General features: G+C 50.1%; 1 protein-coding gene across 1 annotated transcript in view; it reads right to left on the bottom strand.

Annotated features, from left to right (window-relative positions):
- Positions 1 to 1,268: 1,268 nt before the first annotated feature.
- Positions 1,269 to 25,504, bottom strand: part of LOC118895951 (synapsin-1-like) — a 49,490-nt gene continuing 25,254 nt past the window's right edge. Inside the window, exons 2-3 of the mRNA XM_036853589.1 lie at positions 4,554 to 4,767; positions 1,269 to 1,361 (exon numbers count right to left, since the gene is read on the bottom strand). Of these exons, the coding sequence (XP_036709484.1) occupies positions 1,269 to 1,361; positions 4,554 to 4,767 (307 nt within the window). The remainder of the gene's footprint in view (positions 1,362 to 4,553; positions 4,768 to 25,504) is intronic.

Genomic DNA, 25,504 nt, shown 5'->3' with positions numbered 1-25,504 from the left:
CAACAGAGACTGCCTCAGGGCAGAGAGCAGGCTGGACCAGGATGGTGGTCGCCCTCCCTTGACTCAAACCCCACACCTCTATTAATGTAGCCTACGGGCTCATACTGAATTTATTGGCCCTTGAACTCCTAAATCCCTTTCTCATGAGCTGCTGTTCCTCTCTACAATGGTTTCCTGTAGTCAAGATGGTCCCAGCATTTATCCCTGTGACATTTCATCATGCTAAGTTCACCTTGTCACTCCAGCCTATTGAGATCTTTCTGGATCCTGATCCTGCTATCTGAGCTTTCCTCTGTCCTTTTTCTCTGTTCTACAATGGTAATAACAGGCCTGCACCCTCTACATCTTCTTCTGGGTCCTTGGCATATATTGGTCAGAACAGGATAGAAGTCAGAGCCCCACAGGAGCCTCTAAAGACCTTCACAGACTGACCTGGTTCCACTTATAAGAACATTCCATGGTTGTCATTCAGCCAGATGGGAGCCCCTTCTGTGCCCTCACGACCATCCATCATGTCCTCAAGAGTCATGAGAGATCCTGTCCAGTGTCTTGCAGGACAGCGTGATATGGCAGAAAGGGTCAGACAGATCCAGGCTTGAATCACCGCTCCACGGGTCTTGGGCAAGTCACTTAACTTCCTGGAGACTCCGTTTCTCATCTGCAAAATAAAGACTGTCACATCTAGCGCACAAGCGTCTGAAGATCAAGACCATGTATGCAAAGCATCCAGCACACAGTAGGTGCTCAGTAAATCGATTCCACTCCACCACATGCTAGCCCATTTCCTTTATCTACCAGTCATTAAGCTGTCGAGAATCTGAAAGATGTGCCTGGTCTTGGTGAACCCATGTTGGTTCCAGGGGTCACTGCTCTCTTTTCTGAGTGTCACAGATTTCAGTACCCGTGCTAGGCCCTCACACTAATTTGAGATCAGCCAAAACCCTGGCTCTTTTTCATGTGAATTTCTGTCAAGACAGTCTTCCCTTCCTGGATCTGTGTAGTTTTTTAATAAAGTAATAACAGTGATAATAGCAGCCTAATCCTGTCAATTCTGGTATGAAATTAAACGTATCTCTATTTTTGCCTATGAGGAAACTGAGGTTCAGAGAGGTTAAGTAATCTTTCCAAGATCACACAGCAGGAGAGTGTGAAACCTAAGCAGAGCTCTGTGTGACCCTGAACATTAGGCAATGGTTCCTAAGTGTTGGCCTCAAGGGGCGACTGTCTCTGGCCCTGCTGCACTTGTCTTTTGGGCCTTGGCCCAAAGCTCACATGGTTGAGCGCCTTTTGGGTCCTGACACTGTTGTCCACAGGGGTGGCTGCTCCTCACCCCCACCTTCCAGCAGCTCTGCTCCCACCACCTTCACATAGAAAGGGACTGGGCTGAGGGGCTGCTCCCTGAAGGCTGTGCCCAGTGGGTTCCTGGCCTTGGCCCCAGAGGCTGATCTCCATACACGCATCCTAGGCTCCCTGACCCCCGGGCCCTTGACTCAGCTTAAGCACAAAGCCAACCTGGACTTTCTTCCCAGCCTTTCATCAGGGTCCAGCCACCTTCTGTCAAACACTGAAGCCTGTGACCTGACCTCTGCCTCCTGAACCCCCAATGGCCAGGATCCCCACCTGCTCAAGGTCCCTCCCAGAAGCCACATGCCCAGATATCCAGGTGCTGAGTCCATCCCCACAGCATGAATGTCCTCGAGCACTGACCGCCAGCCTTCACCCGTCTCCTGACTCCTCCCAGCCCAGGGCTCAGACCAGGCTGCAGGTTGAGGGAATTCACTAAGCCTGGGGCCCAGGTCTACCCATGGGGGAATGCGGGAGTGAGCTCAGGAAGCTACCAGGGCTGGGGCTCAAGTCCATGGCCACCCAAGGGACAGCCAGCCCAGGAAAGGATTCCTGAGATTCTGGGGGAAGCCACCCCCAGAAGTCTGCTGAGTCTGCTGTAAACTCTTGACAACGTCCAAGCAGGATGCCTGGGACCTGAAACCTCTATCAGAGAACTGGCCTCGGGCCTCAGAGGACAGAGCTTTGCAGCGAGGCCCCCCTCCTCCCAAACACGGCCATCCCCACGGTCAGAAACACCGCCCCTCAACAATCACACCCCCATAGCACTCGCTTTACAAGCCCATCCACACAAACACTTCCGAAGTCTACCACACCCTCCCTACACAGAGAGAAGCCCACCCATTCATTCACTAACTACTGATTACGCACCTGCTACATGCCAGGCCCTCTTCCAGGCACGTGGGATACATCAGTGGCCAAACAGGATCAAGGCCCTGCTCCCTGTGAGGGCTTTCATTCTAACAGGGATATCAACAGTGAAAAATCAACTTAGATTAGTAAATCATTCAGTATATTAGAAGGTGATACGGGAAAAAGAAAAATCAGAACAAGATAAGGGGAACTGGAGTACTTGGGAGGGGGCAGGTAGCAATTTTAAGTTGGTGGTCAGGGCCCCATTAAGAAAGTGATGCAAGATGTGGTATACACACACACACACACACACACACACACACACACACACACACACACACACACACACACACACAAAGGAATATTACTCAGCCGTCAAAAAGAATGAAATAATGCCATTTGCAGCAACATGGATGGACCTAGAGATTATCATACTAAGCAAAGTAAGTCAGAAAGAGAAAGACAAATATCATATGATATCACTTATATGTGGAATCTAAAATACAACACAAATGAACTTATCTGCAAAACAGAAGCAGACTCACAGACATAGAGAACAGACTTGTGGTTGCTAAGGCGGGGGGATGGATTGGGAGATCGGGATTAGGAGATGCAAACTATTATATATAGAATGGATAAACAAGGTCCTACTGTGTACCACAGGGAACTATATTCAATATCCTGTGATAAACCAGAATGGAAAAGAATTTATATATGTATAACTGAATCACTTTGCTATACAGCAAAAATTAACACAACATTGTAAATCAACTATACTCCAATAAAAAAAGTTGTTAAAAGTGACACTTACATTTTCAATAGCCACACATGCTTGACCAGCAGCTCCTGTGTTGGAAAGCCCAATCCTAGACATTTTTCCATTACTTCCCACATTCAGTGAGATACTCCCTGTCACAAATATCTGAAAACCTACTTAAGCTACCACATACCACAGACCTGGGTCATTTGACAGGAAGGTTAATGAATGCCTCCAGGTTAGTGGAAATGATCAGGGGACCCCACTGTCTCTTCCAGCTAATATGTTTTTTCCGTCTTCCTCCAACTCTTTTCCAAACCAACTGTCTTTACCTGGTCTTCTCCACCTCCTTTCCTGATACCCTGAAATCTGTTTTTCATTCTCAGAACTCCATCAAAACTGCTCCTGGAAAGATAAGCAACTTTCTCTTTCTTAAAAAGGAACTTCTCCTTTCTCCTTGCTTTCCATCCTTCATCTGCACCTTGGTGATGTCAACTCCTACTGGTCCACAGGTGATACTTTACAATTAACAACATTTTCAGGGGAAAAAAAAAAAATGACATTTATGGGAACTCTTGAAAGAGGTGATAAAGTTATTCATTCATTCATTCATTCATTCATTCAATAAATATTTATTGAACACACAAGCTACCATGTGCCAGAGATGGTTCTAATAGTGGGGATGCAGACATGAACAAAACAGCTAGAATTCCTGCCTTCATGGCGTTTACATTCTGGCAGGGGAGAGAGAAACCAGCAACTAAGTAAATATAGTGTGTTCAATAGTGATGGATGCTAGGAGAATTTTAAAGCAGAGAAGAAGTAAAAAGAGGGAGGGTGCAGTTTTAAGCCAGGATGGCCTCATGTCCTCACCCTCACTCATTCTTCCATTAAACAAAACACACCCACAGATCTTTTCCCACACAAACTGGCACACACACACACACACACACACACACACACCCAAGCCCAGTTTATTCAAACCTCAGAGTAACATACCCTTGTGGTCACCCGGAAAGATGAAAGTCAGAATTGGCAGGACCCTCGGTGGCCAGAGGGAACTGAAGCCCAGAGAGAGGCACCAGCTTGCCTGAGGCCAGCGGCGTCCACAAAGGCACCTACGCTTGGGAACACCCACACATAAGCACACAGACTTGCACACACATATTCACACAAAAACACAAACCTCTTTACCCTCTTCCAGGCAACCGGGTGGGGTGAGGCTTGGAGAGCTTCTGGAAATTTCGGTGTTGCTTGTCCACTTCACCCTCCCCCACCTACCCCACCCGTCCCAGCTGTTCCAGCCACCACAGCATCTTCCTCCTGCCCTGCCCTGTGGCCGTGAGCTCCCCGGACGGCACGTGTGTGCATACAGACGCGTCATATGTGAATGTGTACACACGTGATTTGCAATGAGGGAGGACACGTTTGTGTGCAAGTACTCACGCATGGGGAGTCTGCAGTGTGTGTGTGTGTGTGCACGCTCCCAGGAAGACGGAGAAATTTATAATCGAAATCTTGCTTCTCCGGGGAATGAAAGCAAAACAAAGTTCAGGTTTAAATCACACGACCACGGGCAGGAGGGGTTGCCTTGCCTTACGTGATTATCTGCCGTGTGCAGCGGGACGGGCTGGCGGGCAGAAGGCAGCCAGCAACCCGGCAGCAGGGAGTCATTTGTGGTTTCCAGGCCCCTGGGGCCCACGGTGGCTGCTCCAGGAGGGCGGGAGACCTGGAGAGCAGCAGCGACAAGCACGTCCCAGGTGCTGGGGGATGGGGGAGGAAGGGGCCCAGCATCCGGCTCGGGCTTCCTGGCGCTAAAGAAAAGCAGAGGGAGAGGAGGCAGGAGACTGCAGGCCAGAGAGAAGCCCAGCCACTTGGCCTGGAGGGCGAAAGGAGGTCCAGGCTAGAGGTGGCTCCAGTGCAGACCCCGCCCTGCCAACCTCTTCCCTGGCCAGGAAAACATCCTCAGGGCTCCAGGATGTCTGAGGTTTCGGCAGCCTGAGTTTGCCTGATTCTTTCTCCCTGCGACCTTCGACTCTTTCCCGCTGCTCCATCTCTGTCCCTTTCTCTTTGTTTCTGTGTTTGTTCTTTGTCTCTCCCCATCTCTCTGTCTCTGGGATTTTTTTTTTTATCTCTTTGTGTCTGACTGTCTGGCCTTCTCCCTCCATCTGTCTGTCTTGTACTCTTCAAGTCCCTCTATCAGCCCTAACCTCAAGGCTTCCCTCTGCTGACCTCTGTCTCCTGTGACCTTGCTGGTAACACATCACACACCTCCCAGGGCACGTTATTCCATTTGAGCCTCTTGTCATTCGGGAGGGTGGGGCAGTCTGGGAGAGTCAGGATTAAAAATCCCATTTGACAGATGAGGAAACTGAGCCCCCAGAAGGTAAAAGCCTTGCCCAAGGCCACGCCGCTGGCATGGAATTTAAAATCCAGGTGTGTTTCCATTGAGTGACTAGCCCCCCCTAACTCCACATCACCTGGAAGCATAAGCGGCTCCCCGCAAGCCCCCAAATCCTAAAGTGAAGAAAATTAAGGACCCAGTGCCACACAACAGCTCATCCCCAGCCCAAGCACAAAAACTGTCTTCGATTCACTAAACGTCCTAGAAAGCATAAGGGCTGAGATGGGCGCCTTGGGGACTGGCACCCTAAGGATGCCCCATCCCAGCCCCGCTCTCCCCCCACGTCTGAAGTGTCTGCACATCCCACATTCCCCAGGCCCACCTGGGATGAATGGGCTTCCTGCTTCTTGAGTAGGTGCCTCTTGGTGTCTCAGTCTTCCCATCTGTACAATGGGGACGATGGGTCTCCCTTGCACTGCTGAGCTAGACCCCTGCTCCAACTAACACAGCAGCTCCTCTCCCTTTTCCAGGACCCCGATCCCTAAAAGACCTCTAACTTCAGCCATCACGAGCCCTCAGACACCTCTGGAGGATCGCTGTGCTTCCACCGGCCCAAACTGGCTTTGACCGCATGGGCATCTGGGCAGCAACCACGAAGCCACGGGCCCAGACTCGGAGTCCCATCTGCAGCAGCAAAGTCCCACGGCCTCCCAAGCCCCCACCCGCGAGGCGTCAGCGCCAACGACCCGCCAGGGCCGGCCCATTTTCCTTTCTTTTCATTGCCGGCTACGCGTGTAGTTATAGAACCAGGTCTCCACAGAGTAATTTACTGGCAGAATCTCTCCCAGAATCCAGCTTGAAACCAAGCTGTAAAAACAGCTTCGAGTGTAAATAATTCATGCAGACAATATGACTTTTTTATGTAAATTCGGTGCATTAACCCTCTATTATAATGATGGACGACAGATAGGGGCGACGTTGCCTTGGTAAGAGCTAATGGATGGCCGCCATAAATTCACTGCACATTTTATTGTGTTGCTGGAAATTGTGCCTTCAGGCAATGCTGTTTACTTTTATGTAAAACTCTAGGTTCCCTAAATATTACAAATATTTTACATCCAGCTCCTCAGCATTTGGGCTCTGCCCACAAATCAAGCTTTCTCCATGTGAGTTGTAATTAAAGGTTTGTTGTTTTTTTTTTTTTCCTGGGACAATTATCTCCAACTATAAAGAGAAATATTTTTCCCCTTTAGATGTCCCGTCATTGACTTATTAACAAATCCTTTGAAGAAGGAGGTTGTAAGCGACTCACTGTGGTACTTGGCACGAGTGGGTCGCAGGAGAAGGGGTGCAGTGGGTCCAAGAGCTTGGTGGCTGGCTTTTATGTCTGGCCGCCACTACAGTTTATTTACACATGTGATATTCTGGGCCTTCCTCCCCGCTCTTCTATAATTCATGACCACTTTAGCAGGGTAATTCCTCCAGCCACCTTTGCAAGAGATTGGCCCCTCGCAAGCCCCCTGCCCTCGCTCCTCTGGGGATGGGGACGGCAGGGCCTTATGCCCGAGAGGGTCAGAAGCAGCGCCTTGCAGCTGGTTGCCCACACACAAGCCAATTCATCCCTTCCCTGGCCCCCATCCGCTCACATGGCCCAGAGAGCCTTGGATGGAAACTCGGGGTTTCCTGCATTGATTCTCGTTCAATCCGAAGTGTTGGAAAGGCCCTTCTGGCTCAGTCCCAGCCCAGGCAGGGGTCACGAGGATGCCATTGACTCTTGCGTGAGGTCTGGGAAGAGGAAGGCTGAGAACCTCAGAAGCTTCTTAATGAAGGGAGGCAACAGCTGGAGCAGCAGCCCTCTTTAAAAATAATCCTCACGCTTGTTTATTATTGTCATTAATATTAATAGCCACTCTGTTAATATTCATCTAACTGAATTAATGTCATCCAGGAGCACCTGGGATCTCCAAGCACTCCTAATGGCATGTGGATTCTGCCTGCAGCGCCCTCACCTCTCTGCCTGTCCCTCCCCAAGGGCACAACACCCATCCTACACAGGTTCCAAACCGCCCTCCTCTCTGATTGGCACCTGCCTTGGGAAACCCAGAGCCACACGGGATTTGGAATCATTTCTAAGTCCCAGGGGCTTTGCTGGGAGGATGGGACCACAGGCCAGGGACCCTGAACATTTCCTGCCTCTCCCAGGGGCACAGGAAGGTTCTGACAAAGGTGGCTTAAGAAAGAAAGATAGTTCATTTCCCCCCAAGGGCTCCATTTCCTGCAGAATCGAAAAAAAGACACGGTTAAAAACAAAGCTGAGTTGTTATAAAGCAGAAACTAACACACCATTGTAGAGCAATTATACTCCAATAAAGATGTTAAAAAAATAAAAAATAAAAATAAATAGTGTTAAAAAAAAACAAAAAGAAAACAAAGCTGAGATATCATTTTTCACCGATTAGATTGGCAAAGATAATTATAATAATAATGGCAACAGCAGCGACCAGCTCGCTTCCTGTACACAACCACTACGCTTAACCCTTGGTGCCTGCTCACGCTGAATCTTCTACCAACTCTTCACGACAACCCCGCCACTACCCTTTATGAGACGGTAAATGCGTAACACCTTCGTGGAAAGCAATTTACAATATGTGACGAAATGCAAACTCTGCTTACCCTTTGACCCAGCAATCCCATTTTTAGGAATTTTCCATATGTTAATCATCGAAAATACTGCTCCTTTTAAGTGAAATCCTCTTGCTGTTCCCCTCCACACCCACCCATCCTTTCCCCTTCCATCCCCCGACCCTAACTCTTGCCCACTCATCTTTCAACCTGAATGTCACCTCCTCAGAGAAGCCCTCCCTGACTCCCAAGTCTAAGTTACCTTCTCTTGTCTCTCTCTGCACTTTTCCTTCACACTATGTATACTTTTCCTTTGTACTGCATATCATGTGCTAATTGGATAGTTATTTCTGTAAGTTCTTAAGACATAAGCTCATCGCAAAAAAATTGCCGCCTTCCCTGCTGGCAGGGGCTGGGTGTCCTCTCTCCTCACTACATCATGAACTTTGCAAAAGCAAGGACCAACCATGTAGTTTTATTCCCCATTTCTATCCCCAGCCCAGTACTGGCCCGTTATGTAGAATACCCTTGATAAACATCTGTGGCATGAATGAATGAATGAATGAATGCACAAAGATATATGCACATAGATTTTCATTGCAGGGATGTTTATAAGAGCAAAACAATTGGAAACACACCTATCGCCATCAGCCGGGGACTGGGTAAGTGAGGTATATCCATACATATAATACAGGCATTAAAACTTTTAGGTGGATCTATATGTATTGATATGAAGGATGTCCATGACATATTGCTGAGTGGGGGGAAAAAAAAACAGGTGACAGAACAGCATGTGTCGTCTGATCTCACTCAGGGTAGAATTGCATACGTGGAATCTATTTGTGTATATTTATGCACGGAGAGAAGTCTGGAAGGACGTTCACCAAAATGTTATGTGGTTATCTCTGGATAGTGAAATCTGAGGTGATTTTTACATTTTTCTTTGAACTTTTCCATATTGTCTGAATTTTTTGCAATGAGCATATGTATCCTTTTTTACAAAATGATAAAGCTGCTTTCAAAAGAAAAAAAAAAAGTATAGGTACATTAAGAAAGAATGGTGGGGGTGCCTTATGAAGGGCTCAACCCCAGGCCAGGCAAACCCAGCAGAAGGGGGGACGGGGTGGTATGGGGCTGTCTCCCCTCTGGCGTGGTCTGGGCACCCTCCGAGGCTACGAGGGAGGGGCATTTAGAGCCAGAGCCCCTGCACCCCATCTTTTTCGGGGCACATCCTGCCTGTCCAGAGTGGAGTTTCTAAATAGGGATTTCCGCATTTGATTCTTCTGACATGCTTTACCGCCTCAGAGCTGTTTTGCAAAATTCATAGCGGTTTTCGCAGGCTCCAAGCTTCCTGGGACCAATTCCATTTTGAACAATAGCGGAGTGTCTGCTTGCTTGCGGGTGGGGTCGGCCCACCCCAGAGCAGCCTCCCAGCCCCTGTGAGCTGGGACTGTGGGGCTGAGTGTCAAGGCCACGGCATGAAAATACATGAGCTCGGCTTGTCCTTATCCTCACCCTCCTCCAGTCCAGTCGAGCAGGGGAAGGAGGAAGGCAGGAGGCCCTCTCCCTAGGCGACTCTCCCCTCAGGAGGTGAGGGAAACAAAGCCCTTCCCTGCATCCCTCCCTGTCTACCTGCGTCACCTCCTTCGGGTCTCCTTACCCAAGAACCACCTAAAACCCTGAGAAGCTAATTGACTTGGCCAAGCCAAGGTCACAGGGCTGGATAGTGGCAGGGCACGGGGTAGGGACCAGGACTCCTGCTGCTTGCCCTGTGCCTGCCTTCATTTAAAAAGGCTTGGGGCTTCCCTGGTGGTGCAGTGGTTAAGAATCCGCCTGCCAATGCAGGGGTCCCGGGTTCGAGCCCTGGCCCGGGAAGGTCCCACATGCTGCGGAGCAACTAAGCCCATGAGCCACAACTACTGAGCCCACGAGCCACAACTACTGAGCCCATGTGCCACAACTACTGAAACCCACGTGCCTAGAGCCCATGCTCTGCAACAAGAGAAGCCTCCGCAGTGAGAAGCCCGCGCATCGCAACAAAGAGTAGCCCCCGCTCGCTGCAACTAGAGAAAGCCCGCACGCAGCAACGAAGACCCAATGCAGCCAAAATAAATAAATAAATTTATTTAAAAAAAAAAAAAAGGCTTGGTAGGGACTTCCCTGGCGGTCCAGTGGTTAGGACTCCGCACTTTCACTGCCGTGGCCCCGGGTTCAATCCTACCGTTGGTCAGGGAACTAAGATCCGGAAAGCCGAGTGGTGCAGCCAGAAAAAAAAAGGCTTGGTGCCCCATTCCCTAAAAGAAATCCGAGAGGTCTAGCAGCATGGTCATTATCCCAAGCTAAGCCACAAAAGACCCCTTCGCTGGCCTCTGCGTCCTTAGCTCTGCCTTCCCTCAGTCGCGATCCAATACCCGGTACCCAGAGCAATATTTATAACATTTACAAAACTCACCCTGTATTCCTCTGTTAAAAGCCTTCTATGGCTTCACATTGCCCCAGGGAGGGGGGGGGGCGGGGGGATGCAGCGGGGGATGGCGGAATCTATGCTCCTTAGCCTGATATTCAAGGTCTTTTATGATACGGCCTCTATCCCACTGCAACCACACTCGTCTCCAGTCTTCACTGAATTTACAATCCTCCCAGTCCTCCGTGCTGTCACATGTCCCTGCACTGTCTGTGCAGCTCCCACCCCTCTCACATGGCTAATGCCCGCTCCTGCTTTAGGACCCAGCTCAGGGCTCACCTTATTTGGGAAGTCTTCCCAAATTCTCCCTACAGACAATTTATTCAACAAATCTTCATTGAGCACCTATTATGTGCTGCCCCCCCCACCCCACCCCCATCATGGCATCGACCACACAATAGCATCTGTTTCTAGAAGTTCCTTGAGGGCAGGAACTTATTACCAGGGCCCAGCTTTAATCTACCTCACAACTGTATGGCAATGGCCCAGATCATCAGCCCCATCTGATCTATACATCAGAAAACCAAGGATCCCTGGGCAGGCTTTAGACACGGGCAAGAAGAGGAAAGAAAAGGTTTCCAAAAACACAAAGCTGACCTGGCAACACCCCCCCACCCCACCCCCCGCTGTCACTGCCTCCCTCCCACTGTCTTCCCCAAACATTCCACCTACTTACCCACCTACAGGCCCCTGCAGGGTCAGGCCTCTAGCTCGCTCTCTCCTGCATTCTCCCACCTCCCTAAGCCTTTTATGATTCTTCCCAGACTCCACTTTCTCTCTTGCTGCTGGGCTTTTGCACCTGATTTTTACCTCTGCCTACCACAGCCTTCTGTCTTATTTAACCAATTTCTGCCTGGTTTCGATTTTGACTCAGCAACACCCTCTGGCCCCCTCCTCTCCCCTTCCTCCCCATTGCCTCGCTCAGGTTCACTGTCTCCAGGTTACCCCTCACCTCCAGTCCCCACCCCCCTGCAGAAGTTAGAGTGATGTTTCTACTCTGATCCCGACTCTCCTTCTTAAGGGCCTTCACTGGCTCCCCGGTGCACTGGGTGATCTCCTCCAGCTAGACCCCCTCAATTCCTAAAACTCGCTCCCCATCTCCAGCCACCCCGAATGAGCCAGACAACTCCATGCCTGCACTCCCTTAGCCTGGCTTGCTCTTCTCGGCTTCTTCATCTGACTCACTCCTACTCATCCTCCAAGACCCTGCTCAACAATCGCCTCCTCCAAGAAGCCTTCCCTGACCCCATCCCACTCCATCTCCTGCTCAGGGCTAAATGACTTTCGTCCCAGCACCCTGTGCCATCACCCTCATGGCCTCAGAGTCACTGCCTATGTATGGGTTCGTCTCCCCACTCCACCATGAGCTCCTTGATGGCAAGGCATCCAGCACCCAGTGAATATTTATTATTGTCATTATGAGCAGGGTTGGATCATCAGTCCCGGTTTACAGATGAGGAAACTGAGGCACAGAGAGGGGGAGCGACTCTCCCAAGGTCGCAGAGCTAGCAAGTGGTGCAGCCAGGGCTTGAACCCAGATGTCACTGTTCCCAGTGGGCTATTCTTTCCACTGCATCACAACTTCATTTCAGAACCACTCTAGCAAGCATCACACACACACACACACACACACACACACACACTTTAACATGTATAGGAATGCACTTGGGTATACCCAAACACATACAGAGACACACACAACCCTACTAACACACAGATGCACAGACACAAATAGCAGACCCCATAGGCGTGCCTGATACACATGAACATTCATACATGAGCACCCACTGATACACACATATGAACATGAACATACATATTTGTGCACATATGTACACGCATGCGTAACCCACACGGATACACGCAGACACATACTAACATGTACCCAGGCGCACATACATAAGTGCATAGAGACATGCACAGACACAAGTCACAAATACACAGACCCGCAGACATGCACCTGGGCACACAAAGATGTACACACACACATTCAGAGATGTGCACATATAAAACCACACTCGTATGCACTCACGCCCAAACATGTAGGCACACATAGACACGGGGATGCCCTCATATACCACTCATGTGCCCATACACAAGGACACATGCATACTCACAGATCCTCACAAGAAGCAGCCCACGCACGGGCCAGCATCCACGGAAACACACACATGCAGACACACTTAGTGAACAGGCAGGTCAAACGGAGCTGTCTGCTAGGGGCGGGGGCCTGTCTGAGGTACCTAGGGGCGCTCACATTTTTGCAGCTCAGGAAGGCAGCTGACATACCAGCCCGGCTGTGATGATATTTTGCATAAATGCTAATGTATTAATTACCATGTACAGTACACAGAGCTGCCATTTAAAAGAAAAAGTTAAGACTTTTTAATTCAGAAGCCCCACGTGGGGTGGGGGTAGGAGGCCTGCCCTGCGCAGCGGGTGGAAGCAGGCAGGGCAGCCGTGCCGCGCCCACTGTCCCCGCACGTGAGTCCCGGCCTGTGGGCCTCCAGCCCAGGCTGCCTGGGGTCAGCCAGCCAGTCCTCTGCCTCAGGGGTCCTGGGGCTCCCTGGGGACCATGGCACATCTGGAGCCGTGGTCTGGAAGAGGGGTAAGGAGAGTATGGAAGGCAAGTAACCCCTGAGCGACAGAGGGGAGGTCTTCTTGGGGGGACGGGGGGCAGTGCTGGGGCAGGATTCGGAGCCAAGATGGACAGCCAGCAGGATTCTTTGCTCCATGCTATCCATTCTCTGCACTGGAACCTGAGTAACCTTTTAAACCAGTGCATCAGATTATGTCATGCCCTGGCTTTAATCTTTTCAAAGGCTTCCCATCGCTCTTGGAGGAAAGTTCACACTCCTTAAAAGAGCCTGTAAAGCCGGACATGAGCTGGCTTCTCTCTTACCTCCCGATGCCTCTGTTAGTCACGTAGCCAGCTCTCCCTCAGCCTCTCCAGGCTAGCTGTTCCTCATCAGCCAGGCCTCCGCTCCCCCTGCACCTCTTAGAGGCCTCTCCCTTGACTGCCCCTGACCACCCCATCTAAAAGGGCCCCTCTCCCCTATCCCCTCTTTGTAGCACATCTCATTATTGCAACCCTCTTTGCTGATTTTTTTTGACTCGATTCTATTCGCCTCCCCCACTGTAAAGTGAGCTTTGGAAAGCCAGGACTTTGCAGACCTAATTTCATCACAATTATCTCCCCCACCTTGGACAGGGTCTGGCACTTAGTAGATGCTCAGCTAAAAGTCTGTTAAATGAGAGCATGAGCTGAGATGAACAAGAGATGTCCTTTGTGGCCAGCTCCATTCCAGGTGCTAAACTCAGGCAGCAGTGCCCTCTCCACCTGCCTGGCAGGACAGCCCTGGCTCCTCTACCTCCCACGGGGGGGCTCATGGTCCAGAGCAGGACACCGAAGCCCAGGGCAGAAGGCATGTCCAGCATCACACAGCATCTTAGAGACAAGTATCCAGGCCTCCTGAGTTCTCCAGCCATCAGGCAGGAGAAGCCTCAAAGGACGCTATTTATAAATTTATTTATTTATTTATCTATTTATGGATGTGTTGGGTCTTCGTTTCTGTGCAAGGGCTTTCTCTAGTCGTGACGAGCGGGGTCCACTCTTCATCGCGGTGCACGGGCCTCTCACTATCGCGGCCTCTCTTGTTGCGGAGCACAGACTCCAGACGCGCAGGCTCAGTAGTTGTGGCTCACGGGCCTAGTTGCTCCACGGCATGTGGGATCCTCCCGGACCGGGGCATGAACCCGTGTTCCCTGCATTGGCAGGCGGATTCCCAACCGCTGCGCCACCAGGGAAGCCCCAAAAGGATGCTATTTAAAGAGCAGCAAGGAATAGCAACTCAGCCCTTTAGCTTTGCCCCTCACTTTCACATCCATTGTCTTACACGGGCCCTGCAAGGGAGGCATCATTTCCCCAATTTCAGAAGAAATTAAGGTTCCAAGACATAAGTGACGTACCCAAGTTCTCTCAGGTTGTCAGAGAAGGAGTCAGGATTTAAATCCATGTTTGCTGCCAAATCCAGGGCTTCCTCAGCTGGACCATGAACCTTCTCTCCCCTCCGAGCCCTCAGGGATGCCCCTGGCAGCTGGAGCACAGCAGCGATAGGCCCCATCCTCCCAGGAGTCAGGAGAGCCAAAGAGGTCCTGCCAGGCAGGTGAAGAGGGAACCTGGCACCCAGCTGGCTCACTCCCCAAACACAGGGTGGAGTCCTCAATCCACTCTCACCCTCACTCTCACTCCCACCCAGCTGCCAGCTCCCACCATTCAAGATGCTACATCTCTCCCAAACCCACCCTCTTCTCCCCAGGCCCACTGCCCTGCCCTAATCCAGGCTGCATCACCATCATCTCTCACGTATACTCTTGTGACAGCCTCCAACCTGGATGCTCAGATCTGCCCTCCACCCAGCAGCCAAAGTGATCTTCTCTAAGTTCGAATCCTTTCTCCCTTCCCAATGACCTCCCCACTCCCTACCCCAACTCCCCCCGCACTGCCCTCATAGTGTTTGTAAGGGTGCATCATTGTTAAGAACCCGCACTACCTAAGTTCAAATCCTGACTCTGCCACTTACTAGCTGTGTGGCCTTGGGCAAGTCACCTAACCTCTCTGTGCTTCAATCACCTAATCTGTAAAGTGGGAATAATAATAGTATCCCCCTCCTAGGGTCAATGTAAGGAGGAAATGAGTTAAAATATGCAAAGCACCGAAAGCAGTGCCTGGAATCTGAAAAACACTAGGTAAGAGAGTGTGCTGTTCTTTACAACTTTTGGCCTGTGATTATTTGATTTGTGTCTTTTTCTTTCATGAAATTATAAATTCCGTGAAGGGGCGGCGGGGTGGGGTGGTGGTGCTGGACTGGGATGGCCGCTCGGATGCTTCTTTGCCTACAGCTTGCGCCCCTCTCTGCCTGCGGCCTTTGTTCCCCTTTCCCCTGTTCTGGCTGGGTGTTGGCCCGAGACAGAGGAGGAGGGCATGCCCTCGGCAGGAAATGCTGTCAGCCTCAGCGTTCCAGGCCTGATGAAAATGACAGGCGGCAACCAGAGAGGACTGCTCCCCACGGAGGGCCGGGTGGGGACTGTACCCTCCAGAGCCCCAAGTTCCCCAGGAGCTCCCACAGGGCCAAAGCTCTTTTTGTCCACAAGGTCAGAAGCAGCTCGCCAGCTGTGGGGGAGGAGTTCCGCTGCCCCGCTGCAGCCAGCGGCCCAGATGTGCGTGTTTGCACAGCCGAGTCCAGGCTCTGAGGGAGCCTTGTTGAGCATCATGAAAGGGGGCTTGTGAGGAGGCAGACGGCCTCCGCGCCCCGGCCTGCCCGCCTCCAGGACGGCAACCAGGAATGTGGCCCGCAGGAAGCCCTTCCTACCAGGCCTGCCAAGTGCCCTGCTCCCGCCTGAGGAGTCAGGCCGCCGGCACGAGCAGGTTCAACCTGCCAACTGCAGACTGGATGCCTGGGTTCTGAACCTTCCTCAGTTTCCTCTTCTGTAAGATGGGGAGAGGCCCCGACCTCTCCCTCCAGTGAGGAGCATGGGAAGCTCACAGCCTTACGGGCAGAAGAGCAGAAAGACCAGAAAGAATGTTCACCTCCATGAACCTCAGTTTTTCCAGCTGTAAATGGGGATGATATCTACTGCCTCCTGGGGTTGTCCTAGGGATGAAATGCCACAATGGGAAGGAAGGACCAAGCATGTGCTGACACATAGTAGGTGCTCAATAACTCTGAGCTCTCTTTCTCCTTCTCTGTTCACCAGGCTCCAAAACAGGGACGCTGAGGCTGCCTGCACTGCGGGTGGGGGCCTCCTCCTAGCCCTGTCCCAGAAGAAAAACTGCTGCCACGGGCCCTCACAGCAGGCATGGTGCCACGCCGCTGGGTGGCCTGTGTGCCGGGCACACGACTCCATTTCCAGGTAGACGAGTCTCTGCCCCCCGCCCAGTCCCTGGGCGGAGCTGGGCTCCCGCCCCAGCTGGTAGCTGTGCACAGTAGGTCTTCGATGTCCAGGTACAGCCCATCCTTGGGCCTCATCCAGCCCTGGGCAGGGTAGAGCTGGGCTCAGCTGCTTTGCCGGGTAGAGCTGTCCTGAGCATAGTTGGCCGCTGGGGCATGCTAGTCTCTGGACACAGCTGGTCCCTGGAAGCAGTCTCTGGGCACAGTCAGGCTCCCTGCAGCCAGTGTCTGGCATAATCAGCCCCTGGGCAGGGTAGCCCCCGGGTCCACTCAGCCCTCAGGCAGCCAGAGTAGGCAGAGTCAGTCCCTGGGCACAGATGAGCCCCGGACACAGGGGGTCCTCAAAGGGTCTCTGAGAACAGTCGTTCCCAGGCTCAGTCAGGCTTCAGGCACCGTGGATCCCTGGGCACGGCCTTTCCATGGGCACGACCAGTCCCTGGACAGAGCTGGTTCCTGGGCATGGTCGGCCAGCTGTGGCACTGTCTGTCCCTAGGCACAGTCAGCAGCCGGCCAGCGTTGCAGTCGGTCCCCTGGGTACAGTCAGTCTTAGGACAAAGCAGACCCCTGACACAGTCCATTGAGACCCGAATCCTTGATTAACATGCATAGACCCCTCACCCCCTTCTTCTGTGGCCCCAGTCCCTCCGCAGAGGACCTGGAGAACTGGGACCCAGAGAGGGAACTGGAAGTACCCTCTGGGGTCCCCAGAGCCCCGGCACGGCCTGCTTCTCGGCAGGGTCGGAGAACAGTGCAGAGAGAGCTAGGCCTGCAGAACAAGGGAACTAGTTCTCTGGAGCAGAGTTTGCCTTCAGTGCACATGGTAGAAAGGGCCTGGCCCGGAGGCAGGAGCCCGTCCTCGTTACTCTGCTTCCTCACCACGTACAGAATGGATCACCGGTCTGCGGAAGGAGCACACTGGCCTGCTACCGCGTCTCCGCATGACAGTGGGTAAGTGAGTGTGCCAAGTTTCTTCTAGTTCTAAGAATATAAATTCCCAGCCAGGTGGCAGTCCTGTAATCTAACCAACATACTCATAGCCTTAGGCGTGGCTCTAACAGGGAACGGGGAGGTGGCCAGTCTTGGGGGACCCTCAGCTCCCGGACAGGCTGATGCTGGATTTCCGACGCTTCCTGGGTCTGATCAGTCCCGCAGGTCCATCACCACCCGGTGCAGCTGGGAACAGAGCAGCAAGCCCAGGGTAGGGGTCCAGCCTGCACGGAGGCCCTGTTCCCCAGGCCTGAGGGGGTGCTCATCCCCTTCAGCCTGCATTATTCTCTGAAGGGGGCATGGCTTCTGCAGGATGATAATGCAGTGTGGCATCCCATTAGCCAGCACCTGCCCTCCCTGCCCACCTTCCTCCCACAGCCCCCACGCACATCAATGTTTAACTGAATTGCCAATGTCGTAGTGCCAGTCACATCTGTTTCCGGGTCTGGGGATGAAGTGAGCAAGGCCCGCCGGTCTCCCATGACAGGGGGCACCACCCACACAGGAGCCTTGCCACCCCAGACAAGCCCTGCTGCCCAGGCACGGCTCTAGATCGGCACATTCGGATCCCCCAGGTTTGCACATTTAAAAAGAAATTGAAGGAAAAGTCTACTTGTAGGACAGAAAAGGGAGGGAGGAGAGCATGTGGTGAGGGGATTCCACAGGGACAGAGTGGGAAGGGAACTTGGGGAGGGGCGCTCTGGCAGCGCTGACCAAGGCAGGGCTTGCCAGCTGACGTCTTCCAGCCGTAGGCCCCCTAGGCTCCAAGGGCAGCCCCTGCAAGGTTAATAATTTACTTACGCTCTCTTTCCCACTGGTGTCCCAACCAAAGCCATCCAACCAGGGGGTCCGAGAGAAGAGCGTCCACAGGGGGTCCGAACTCTAAGGCTGAAAGGGAAGTCAGCCTAAAGAGACAGACTTAAACTAGGTCAATCCAGTTCAGGCTGGTCCCAACTGGCTGCAACTCGATCTAACTGATTCAAGCTGGCTCGAATCAAACCAGACTTGTTGGGGCCAGCTCAGAATGTGCGGAGCTGGCCAAGACTGGATGAAGCTGAATCAAACTTGTTGTGACCTGCTCAACCCACTGGAGCCATTGGAAGGCCAACAATTCAACACCTGTCCTTCGTGTTGGCCTTTGCTGGGTATATCTTTATTTATCCCTTCCTCTTAAAACTTTCTGGATCCTTTTGTTTTCAGTATGTATTTTGTAAACAATTTTTTAGTCCACATCACGTCACATTCGAAGGATACGTAACACCTACGTCATCCCTGCTGCTAAGGTGATTACATGGGTAAGTGCAAGAGCTGTCAACTACCTGGGTTCAGGTCCCCACACCTAGCTGGGAGATCTTGAGTAAGTTACCTAACCTTGCTTACTCGTATCTGTAAAAAAAATCATCTCATTATAGGACTTGCCTCACAGAGGATAGTTTCGAAAATTGAGACTATGTATATATATTAGCACTACGCCTGGCACATAATAACCACTTAATACATTTTATTCCTATACTATTATTATTCCTTGGCTCTCACTTCATATAACACAGCCTCAGATGACCAGGACTCAGACTCCTGCACTACCTCTTCCTCAGTGTGTGAACCTGAATAATTCACATAACTTCTTTTATGCCTCAATTTTCCCAGCTGAAAATGAGGGTATTAATGCCTGCCCCAAGGGTTGTTTTGAGGATTAAATAAAATGAACCACATAAAGACTTAGCACCATTCCCTGGGACATGGTAAACAGCATTCCATACATGTTAGCTATGATTATATTAATGACTAACACTTAAATAATGTTAACTCTGTGCTAAATGTTTTATGTATATGAACTCAATTAATCTCATGACAACCCTGAGAGGTAGGTGCTATTATTATCCCCATTTTCAGGAGAAGAAACTGAGGCTCAGAACATATTACAGTGCCTGGTGATTCTGAAATATTTTAGGGAGGAAAGGAAATTGTACATTTGTCAATGTGGAGGGCAGTGAGCAGAGGACAAGTCTTAGGAGGCAGGCAGTGATTAAAAAGAGGTTGGGCTTTGAAGTCAAGCAAACCTGGACTCAAGTCCCCAGCTCAAACACTCTGTAGGCCTCAGTTTCCTCATCTGTCAAATGGGAATAACAATCCTTATCTCATGGAATTGTGAGGATTAAATGAGATATCAATTATAGCTTGGACATAGTAGGTGCTCGAAAAATGTAAGCTTCCTCTCTTTTCTTCCTCCCAAGGACATTAGGCATTCAAAGTGGTGTGCATCTACTATTCACAATAGCCAAGACAGGGAAACAACCTAAATGTCCATTAACAGAGGAATGGATAAAGAAGATGTGGTACACTACTGGGCATATACCCAGAGAAAACCATAATTCAAAAAGACACATGCACCCCAATGTTCATTGCAGCACTATTTACAATAGCCAGGTCATGGAAGCAACCTAAATGCCCATCGACAGACGAATGGATAAAGAAGATGTGGCACATATATACAATGGAATATTACTCAGCCATAAAAAGGAACGAAATTGAGTCATTTGTTGAGACGTGGATGGATCTAGAGACTGTCATACAGAGTGAAGTAAGTCAGAAAGAGAAAAACAAATATCGTATATTAACGTATGTATGTGGAGCCTAGAAAAATGGTACAGATGAACCGGTTTGCAGGGCAGAAGTTGAGACACAAATGTAGAGAACAAACGTATGGACACCAAGGGGGGAAACCGCGGTGGGGTGGGGATGGTGGTGTGCTGAATTGGGCGATTGGGATTGACATGTATACACTGATGTGTATAAAATTGATGACTGACTAAAAAAAAAAAGAAAAAAAAGAAAAAAGAAAAATAAAAAAAAAAGATGTGGTACACATATACAATGGAATACTACTCAGCCACAAAAAAAGAACTAAATAATGCCATTTGCAACAACATGGATGCAACTAGAGATTATCATACTAAGTGAAGTTAAGTCAGAAAGAGAAAGACAAATACCATATGATATCACTTATATGTGGAATCTGAAATACGACACAAATGAACTTATCTACAAAACAGAAACAGACTCACTGACATAGAGAACAGACCTGGTGTGGCCAAGGGGGCGAGGGGAGGGATGGACTGGGAGTTTGGAGTTAGTAGATGCAAACTACTACATATAGAATGGATAAACAACAAGGTCCAACTGTACGGCACAGAGAAACATATTCAGTATCCTGGGATAAGCCATAATGGAAAAGAATATAAAAAAGAATGTATATATGCGTATAACTGAGTCACTTTGCTGTACAGCAGAAATTAACATAACATTGTAAATCAACTACACTTCAATAAAAAATTAAAACACAAAGTGGTGTGCATCTGGCACAGTGACATTTGTCTGGGGTGATCTTTGGAGGACATCTGCCTACGTGTACTGTCCATCTCTAATGTGGCATCTGTGCAGAGGCCACACTCCCTCCCCTGCACACTGAACACCTGCCAGCAGAGTGACATGGCTCTTCACTCTCCCATCTCCTTGCCCAGGTTTCTGCTGGAATCAAGCAGAGTTGTACTGGAGGAACCACCCAGACAGATGTGACAAGCTGCACCTCAGACCAAACATATCTGTTGAGTGAGTACCAGTGAGGAAGGAGAGGGATGCCTGGGGTGTGAGCATCCTTGGAGGGATGCTACCATATGGCTGGGTCCAGGATGTCTGGCCCCGAACCCAGGAGGGCATACTTGATCCTGCATCTACGAAATCCTCCCCCTGTGACCACCTTGGGCTGAGCCCCTTCCTGGATGATCCTCCTCTCTGCTCCCCACCTGGATGGATGGGGCAACAATATCTCCTGATCCTGCTGACGAGGATGACGACAGTAATGATGATGATGATGATGATGATGATGACATCTGGCATCCATTTATAATACAATGTGCCAGGCTTTATAAGATATATTATTACATCCTCAAATTCTGAGAGACTGGGACTTCTATCTCTATTTGACTAAAATCCACAGAGGATAAGTAACCAAGGGGACACAGCTGGTCAGCAAGGGAGCTAGAGATTTGAGTCCAAATTGCGTCATTCCAAAGAGGATATTTTCCGCCTCCACCCTGATGGACTCAGAAGTTCCTTTTCTTATTCCCTTTCTTTTGCAAAGGTTAATGCCCTCTGTGTGGTAGACTGGGCCCTGGGCGAGATATAAAGAATAAAACATGTTCAGTAACCTTAAGGAGCTCGAAGTTAATAAAAAAAGAATCACTGCAAGGTCTGATTGAGGAGGGATAGGCTTCACATGAGGTATTATTCACTACATCGGTAATGGAATGGGCTTGGAGCCCAATGTGAGTATGCAGCACGATGGGCCTGTTAGTGGGGTTTGCTAGGCTGTGCTACAGTAACAGCAACCACTACAGCAGAAATGTCAGTGACTTAACACATGCAAGTTTATTTCTGCTCATGCAAAGTCCACTGTGGGCCCAGCATCTCTTCATGTCCGCTCCCTCTCCAGTGGTGACTCAAGGATCCAGGCTTCCTGTGTCCAATACCATCTGGAACACATGGCTTCCAAGTCACCATGGCCAGGAAAAAGAAATGTCACTCACTGGCTCTTAAATGTTTCATTCCAGAGTGTCACATATAACTTCAACTCACAGACCACTGACCAGATTGGTCACGTGGCCCTGCACGGACACAAGGAATTTGGGAAATAGGGGGCGCACATGAATTCAGTAAGAAGTAAATGTCTCTGCCATAGAATGAAGTTATTCATCCAGCTGGGCTGTATCATTAAAGGTCTAATATCCAACCTGAAGAAGCTGATGGTTCTATTCAGCAATACCACTCTTGAACTGTAACTAGAGTGTCATTCTCCAGTTTAAGGCGTTGTATTTTCAGAGCCTCCCAGACACATGGGATTCCCAATAAGAGAAGAGACCAAGTTGAAAAGGGGATTTGAAGTCTACTCTGTGAGTAAGAGTTGAAAAGATGTTTGGCCTGGAAGAGGTTAGGCCTCTGATCTCTAATTTCAGATTCCTTAAGGACTGTCATGGGACAAAAAGCATGAAACTACTCTGTGGAGCTCCTTGATGCAAAGCCCAGACCCATGGCAGTTACATAGACAATTCCAAGGGGGACAGTCAGAGCGGAGCACTTTTGAAAAGACTGCCACAGGAGACAGTGAATTCCCTGTTGCAGAAATATGCAAGCAGAGTCCAGAAAGCCGTTTGGTTTGGATGCTGTGGAAGAATTCAGGTACTTGAAGGAGTTGAAATAAACATACGATAGGAGTCCTTACAGATAGAGTTCAGACAGCAGAGGTAGAGAACACAGCTCATTCAGACTCTGAGCTTGGTGTCATGAGGCATCAGGAAGGACGCCAGCCCTTAGAGCCCCTATTAGTCAGGTTAGGCTAGGCTTCGCCACAGTAACAGCAACAACAACAAAAAGCAAAAGTTTCATGGTTGAACAAATACAGGTTTATTTCTCTGGGGCAGGATGGACTGTCCAGACCTGTCCTCCCTGGGCTCCTTCTCCCCACTGCTTCTCCGGTAAGAAGCTCTGCCTTCTGGGTGCCTCCCACTCTCAGGGACACTTATGAAGGACACCCAACGCGAAAACAAATAAAAGGAAATCACCGCATCAGAGCTATAAGTAATAATCAATAATTCAAAGCCTTGATAAAGTCTTGCTGGAGAGCGCTTCAGAGAGAAGGCACGGGCTGAGTTTCATGGTTAATTCAATGTCAATTAGCTGATTGCTAACTTCCCTCCAGCGAAATCGCATGCAGTGCAGGGGAGAGAAATCAAACGTGCTCTCGCTTTAACAAGTCTGGTGTTTCAATCATTCATCTCTGGCCGCAGGCTCAGAATCAGTGCCAACAGACATTCCTTCACAGCTTTATCAACTATTTCTGCATGTCACTGTTTTCTCAGCTGCCCTTAATTGTCCGAGGACTATCTCTGAGAACCATGGCTACTTGAAATCCAAAGTCACAAGAGCAGCTTTCTGCTTCCTGGAAGGTATGGGACCCACAGCTCCTGAAACTCAGTTTCCCCCAATGATCTCTTCCTCCAAGGGATACTGTGATCAGTCAATGTGACAAAACGTGTAAAGTGAACGGCAGAGAGATTGGTATATAGTAGATGCTCAATTTGGGTAGTTTCTTCTGCCCTTGCAAATCCTTAGATGGCTACTTTGCTTGCCTTCAAGCCCCGGTAGAGGCCACGCCTCCTTCAGCACCATGGCCAGAGTCTCTGCCCAGAGGCTGAAGATGGGAGAAGAGGATTGGGAAGAGGAGATGCTGCTGGGCTCAGAGTTGGGGGTTAAGTGTGGAAATCAGTGTGAAGGGATCCTGAGGACCAATGAAGCCCACTGCTGCTTCCCTTTGCATAGGAGGAAACAGGCCAGAGAGGGCAAAGGACTTCACCAGAATCACAAAGATGCTGGGTCTCCAAGCTCATCATCTCCGTATCTCATGCTGTCCCACAGGAGGAGAGGTCGGGATTCTGGGCCCCCTTCTCCTTCCTGGGAACCCCTAGGGTGTTCAAGACACAAGAGGAGAGTTACTGGTGTACAGGGAGACCTCAGGAAGAGGCTGCCTGGAGGAATAGATGGCTGCAGGAGACCTGGGCTCTCCCTGGGGGTTCAGCCCTAGTCCAGAGTTCCTGGAAAGTGTCCTTTGCTATCTCTCCTTCCCACAGTTCTGAGCTGGGGCTTGACTCAATCATTCGCATGCCCAGCACAGTGCACAGCACTAGGAGGGTGGGGAGAGGCTCCCTACACACATCCAGCACCTTCTCTTGGCAGGCAGACATATATATCTCTCACAAGTGTGTAGCGTGATGTGATGGCTAATTTTCTGTGTCAACTTGACTGGGCTAAGGGTTGCCCAGATAGCTGGAAAAACATTATTTCTAGGTATGTCTCTGAGGGCGTTTCCAGAAGAGATTAGCATCTGAATCAGCAGACAAAGTAAAGAGGATCACCCTCACCAATGTGGGTAGGCAACTCCCAATCCTGAATAGAACAGAAAGGCAGAGGAAGGGTGAATTCTTTCCCCGCTTAAGCTGAGACATCCATCTTCTCTTACCCTCAGACATCAGTGCTTCTGCTTCCCAGGGCTTCAGACTTGGCCTGGGACTTACACCAATGGCTCCCCCGGTTCTCAGGCCTCCAGGTTTGAAGTAGAACTACACCACTGGCTTTCCTGGGCCTCCAGCTTGCAGATGGCAGATGGTGGAACTTCTCAACCTCCATAGTCATGTGGGCCAATCTCTCATAATAAATCTCTTTCTCTCTCTCCCTCTCTCTCTCTCTGTATATACAGATATAGATATAGATATAGATATAGACATAGACATAGACATAGACATAGATATATCTGTATCTATCCTATTGTCCTGTTTTTCTGGAGAACCCTGACCAATAAACACACCCATACCTTGTGGACTGTGCCCAGGTATGCAATGACTACAGATATTTTGTCTTATGCAAGACTGAGGATGTTCCTTCCATGACCCGCTGGTCCCCTCCCCTTCCCCTGGGAGACCACACACAGTCTCCTCTATCACAGGCCACTCTTGGGCTGAAGACTGACGCTGGGCCCAGCAAGCTGACTTGTGAGCCCTCCTCATTAGAGATCTGTACGGCGTTTGTTTTTAAAAGAAGAGTGACGAACTACAATTTCTGGTCTCTGTTAGGCAGTGTAGCTTGACAGTGAAAACCTACAATCATAGACACGTGGGTTTGAATCCCAGCTCCACCACGTCCTAGCCATGAGACACTGAAAAAGCTATTTAACCTCTCAGAGCCCCAGTTTCTTCATTTATAAAATGAGCATAATGATAGTACCACACTTATAAATAGTTGAGGGGATTAAATGAGACAACTCATGCAAGTGCTTCACATGGTGCCCAGTACAGAATAAGTATTTCATAAATAGCAGTGATCTTCCTTTAGTAAAAGTTTCTTTTGGAAAAATTCCAAGCCTCAAGGGCATCCCAGAAGTCTGTCCACAGCAGAATTAGTATGAAAGTACTCAAGGGTATCCTGGGCCCCTCAGACCTCCCACCCCAGACAGTGTGAGGCTCAGTCTGAGGCCCTGTTCAGGGGTTAGTATTGGACCATCTGGGCCTGGGCTGGGGATCCCTGTGAGGTCAGAGTTCAGAGTCAGCCTGAGCCTAATCAAAGCTCTCCTGCCG

Source organism: Balaenoptera musculus, chromosome 1 (genome assembly GCF_009873245.2).
Source record: "Balaenoptera musculus isolate JJ_BM4_2016_0621 chromosome 1, mBalMus1.pri.v3, whole genome shotgun sequence".
NCBI lineage: Eukaryota > Metazoa > Chordata > Mammalia > Artiodactyla > Balaenopteridae > Balaenoptera > Balaenoptera musculus.
Note: the sequence above shows the minus strand (reverse complement) of the source record. Positions and strands in the feature narration are given on the sequence as shown.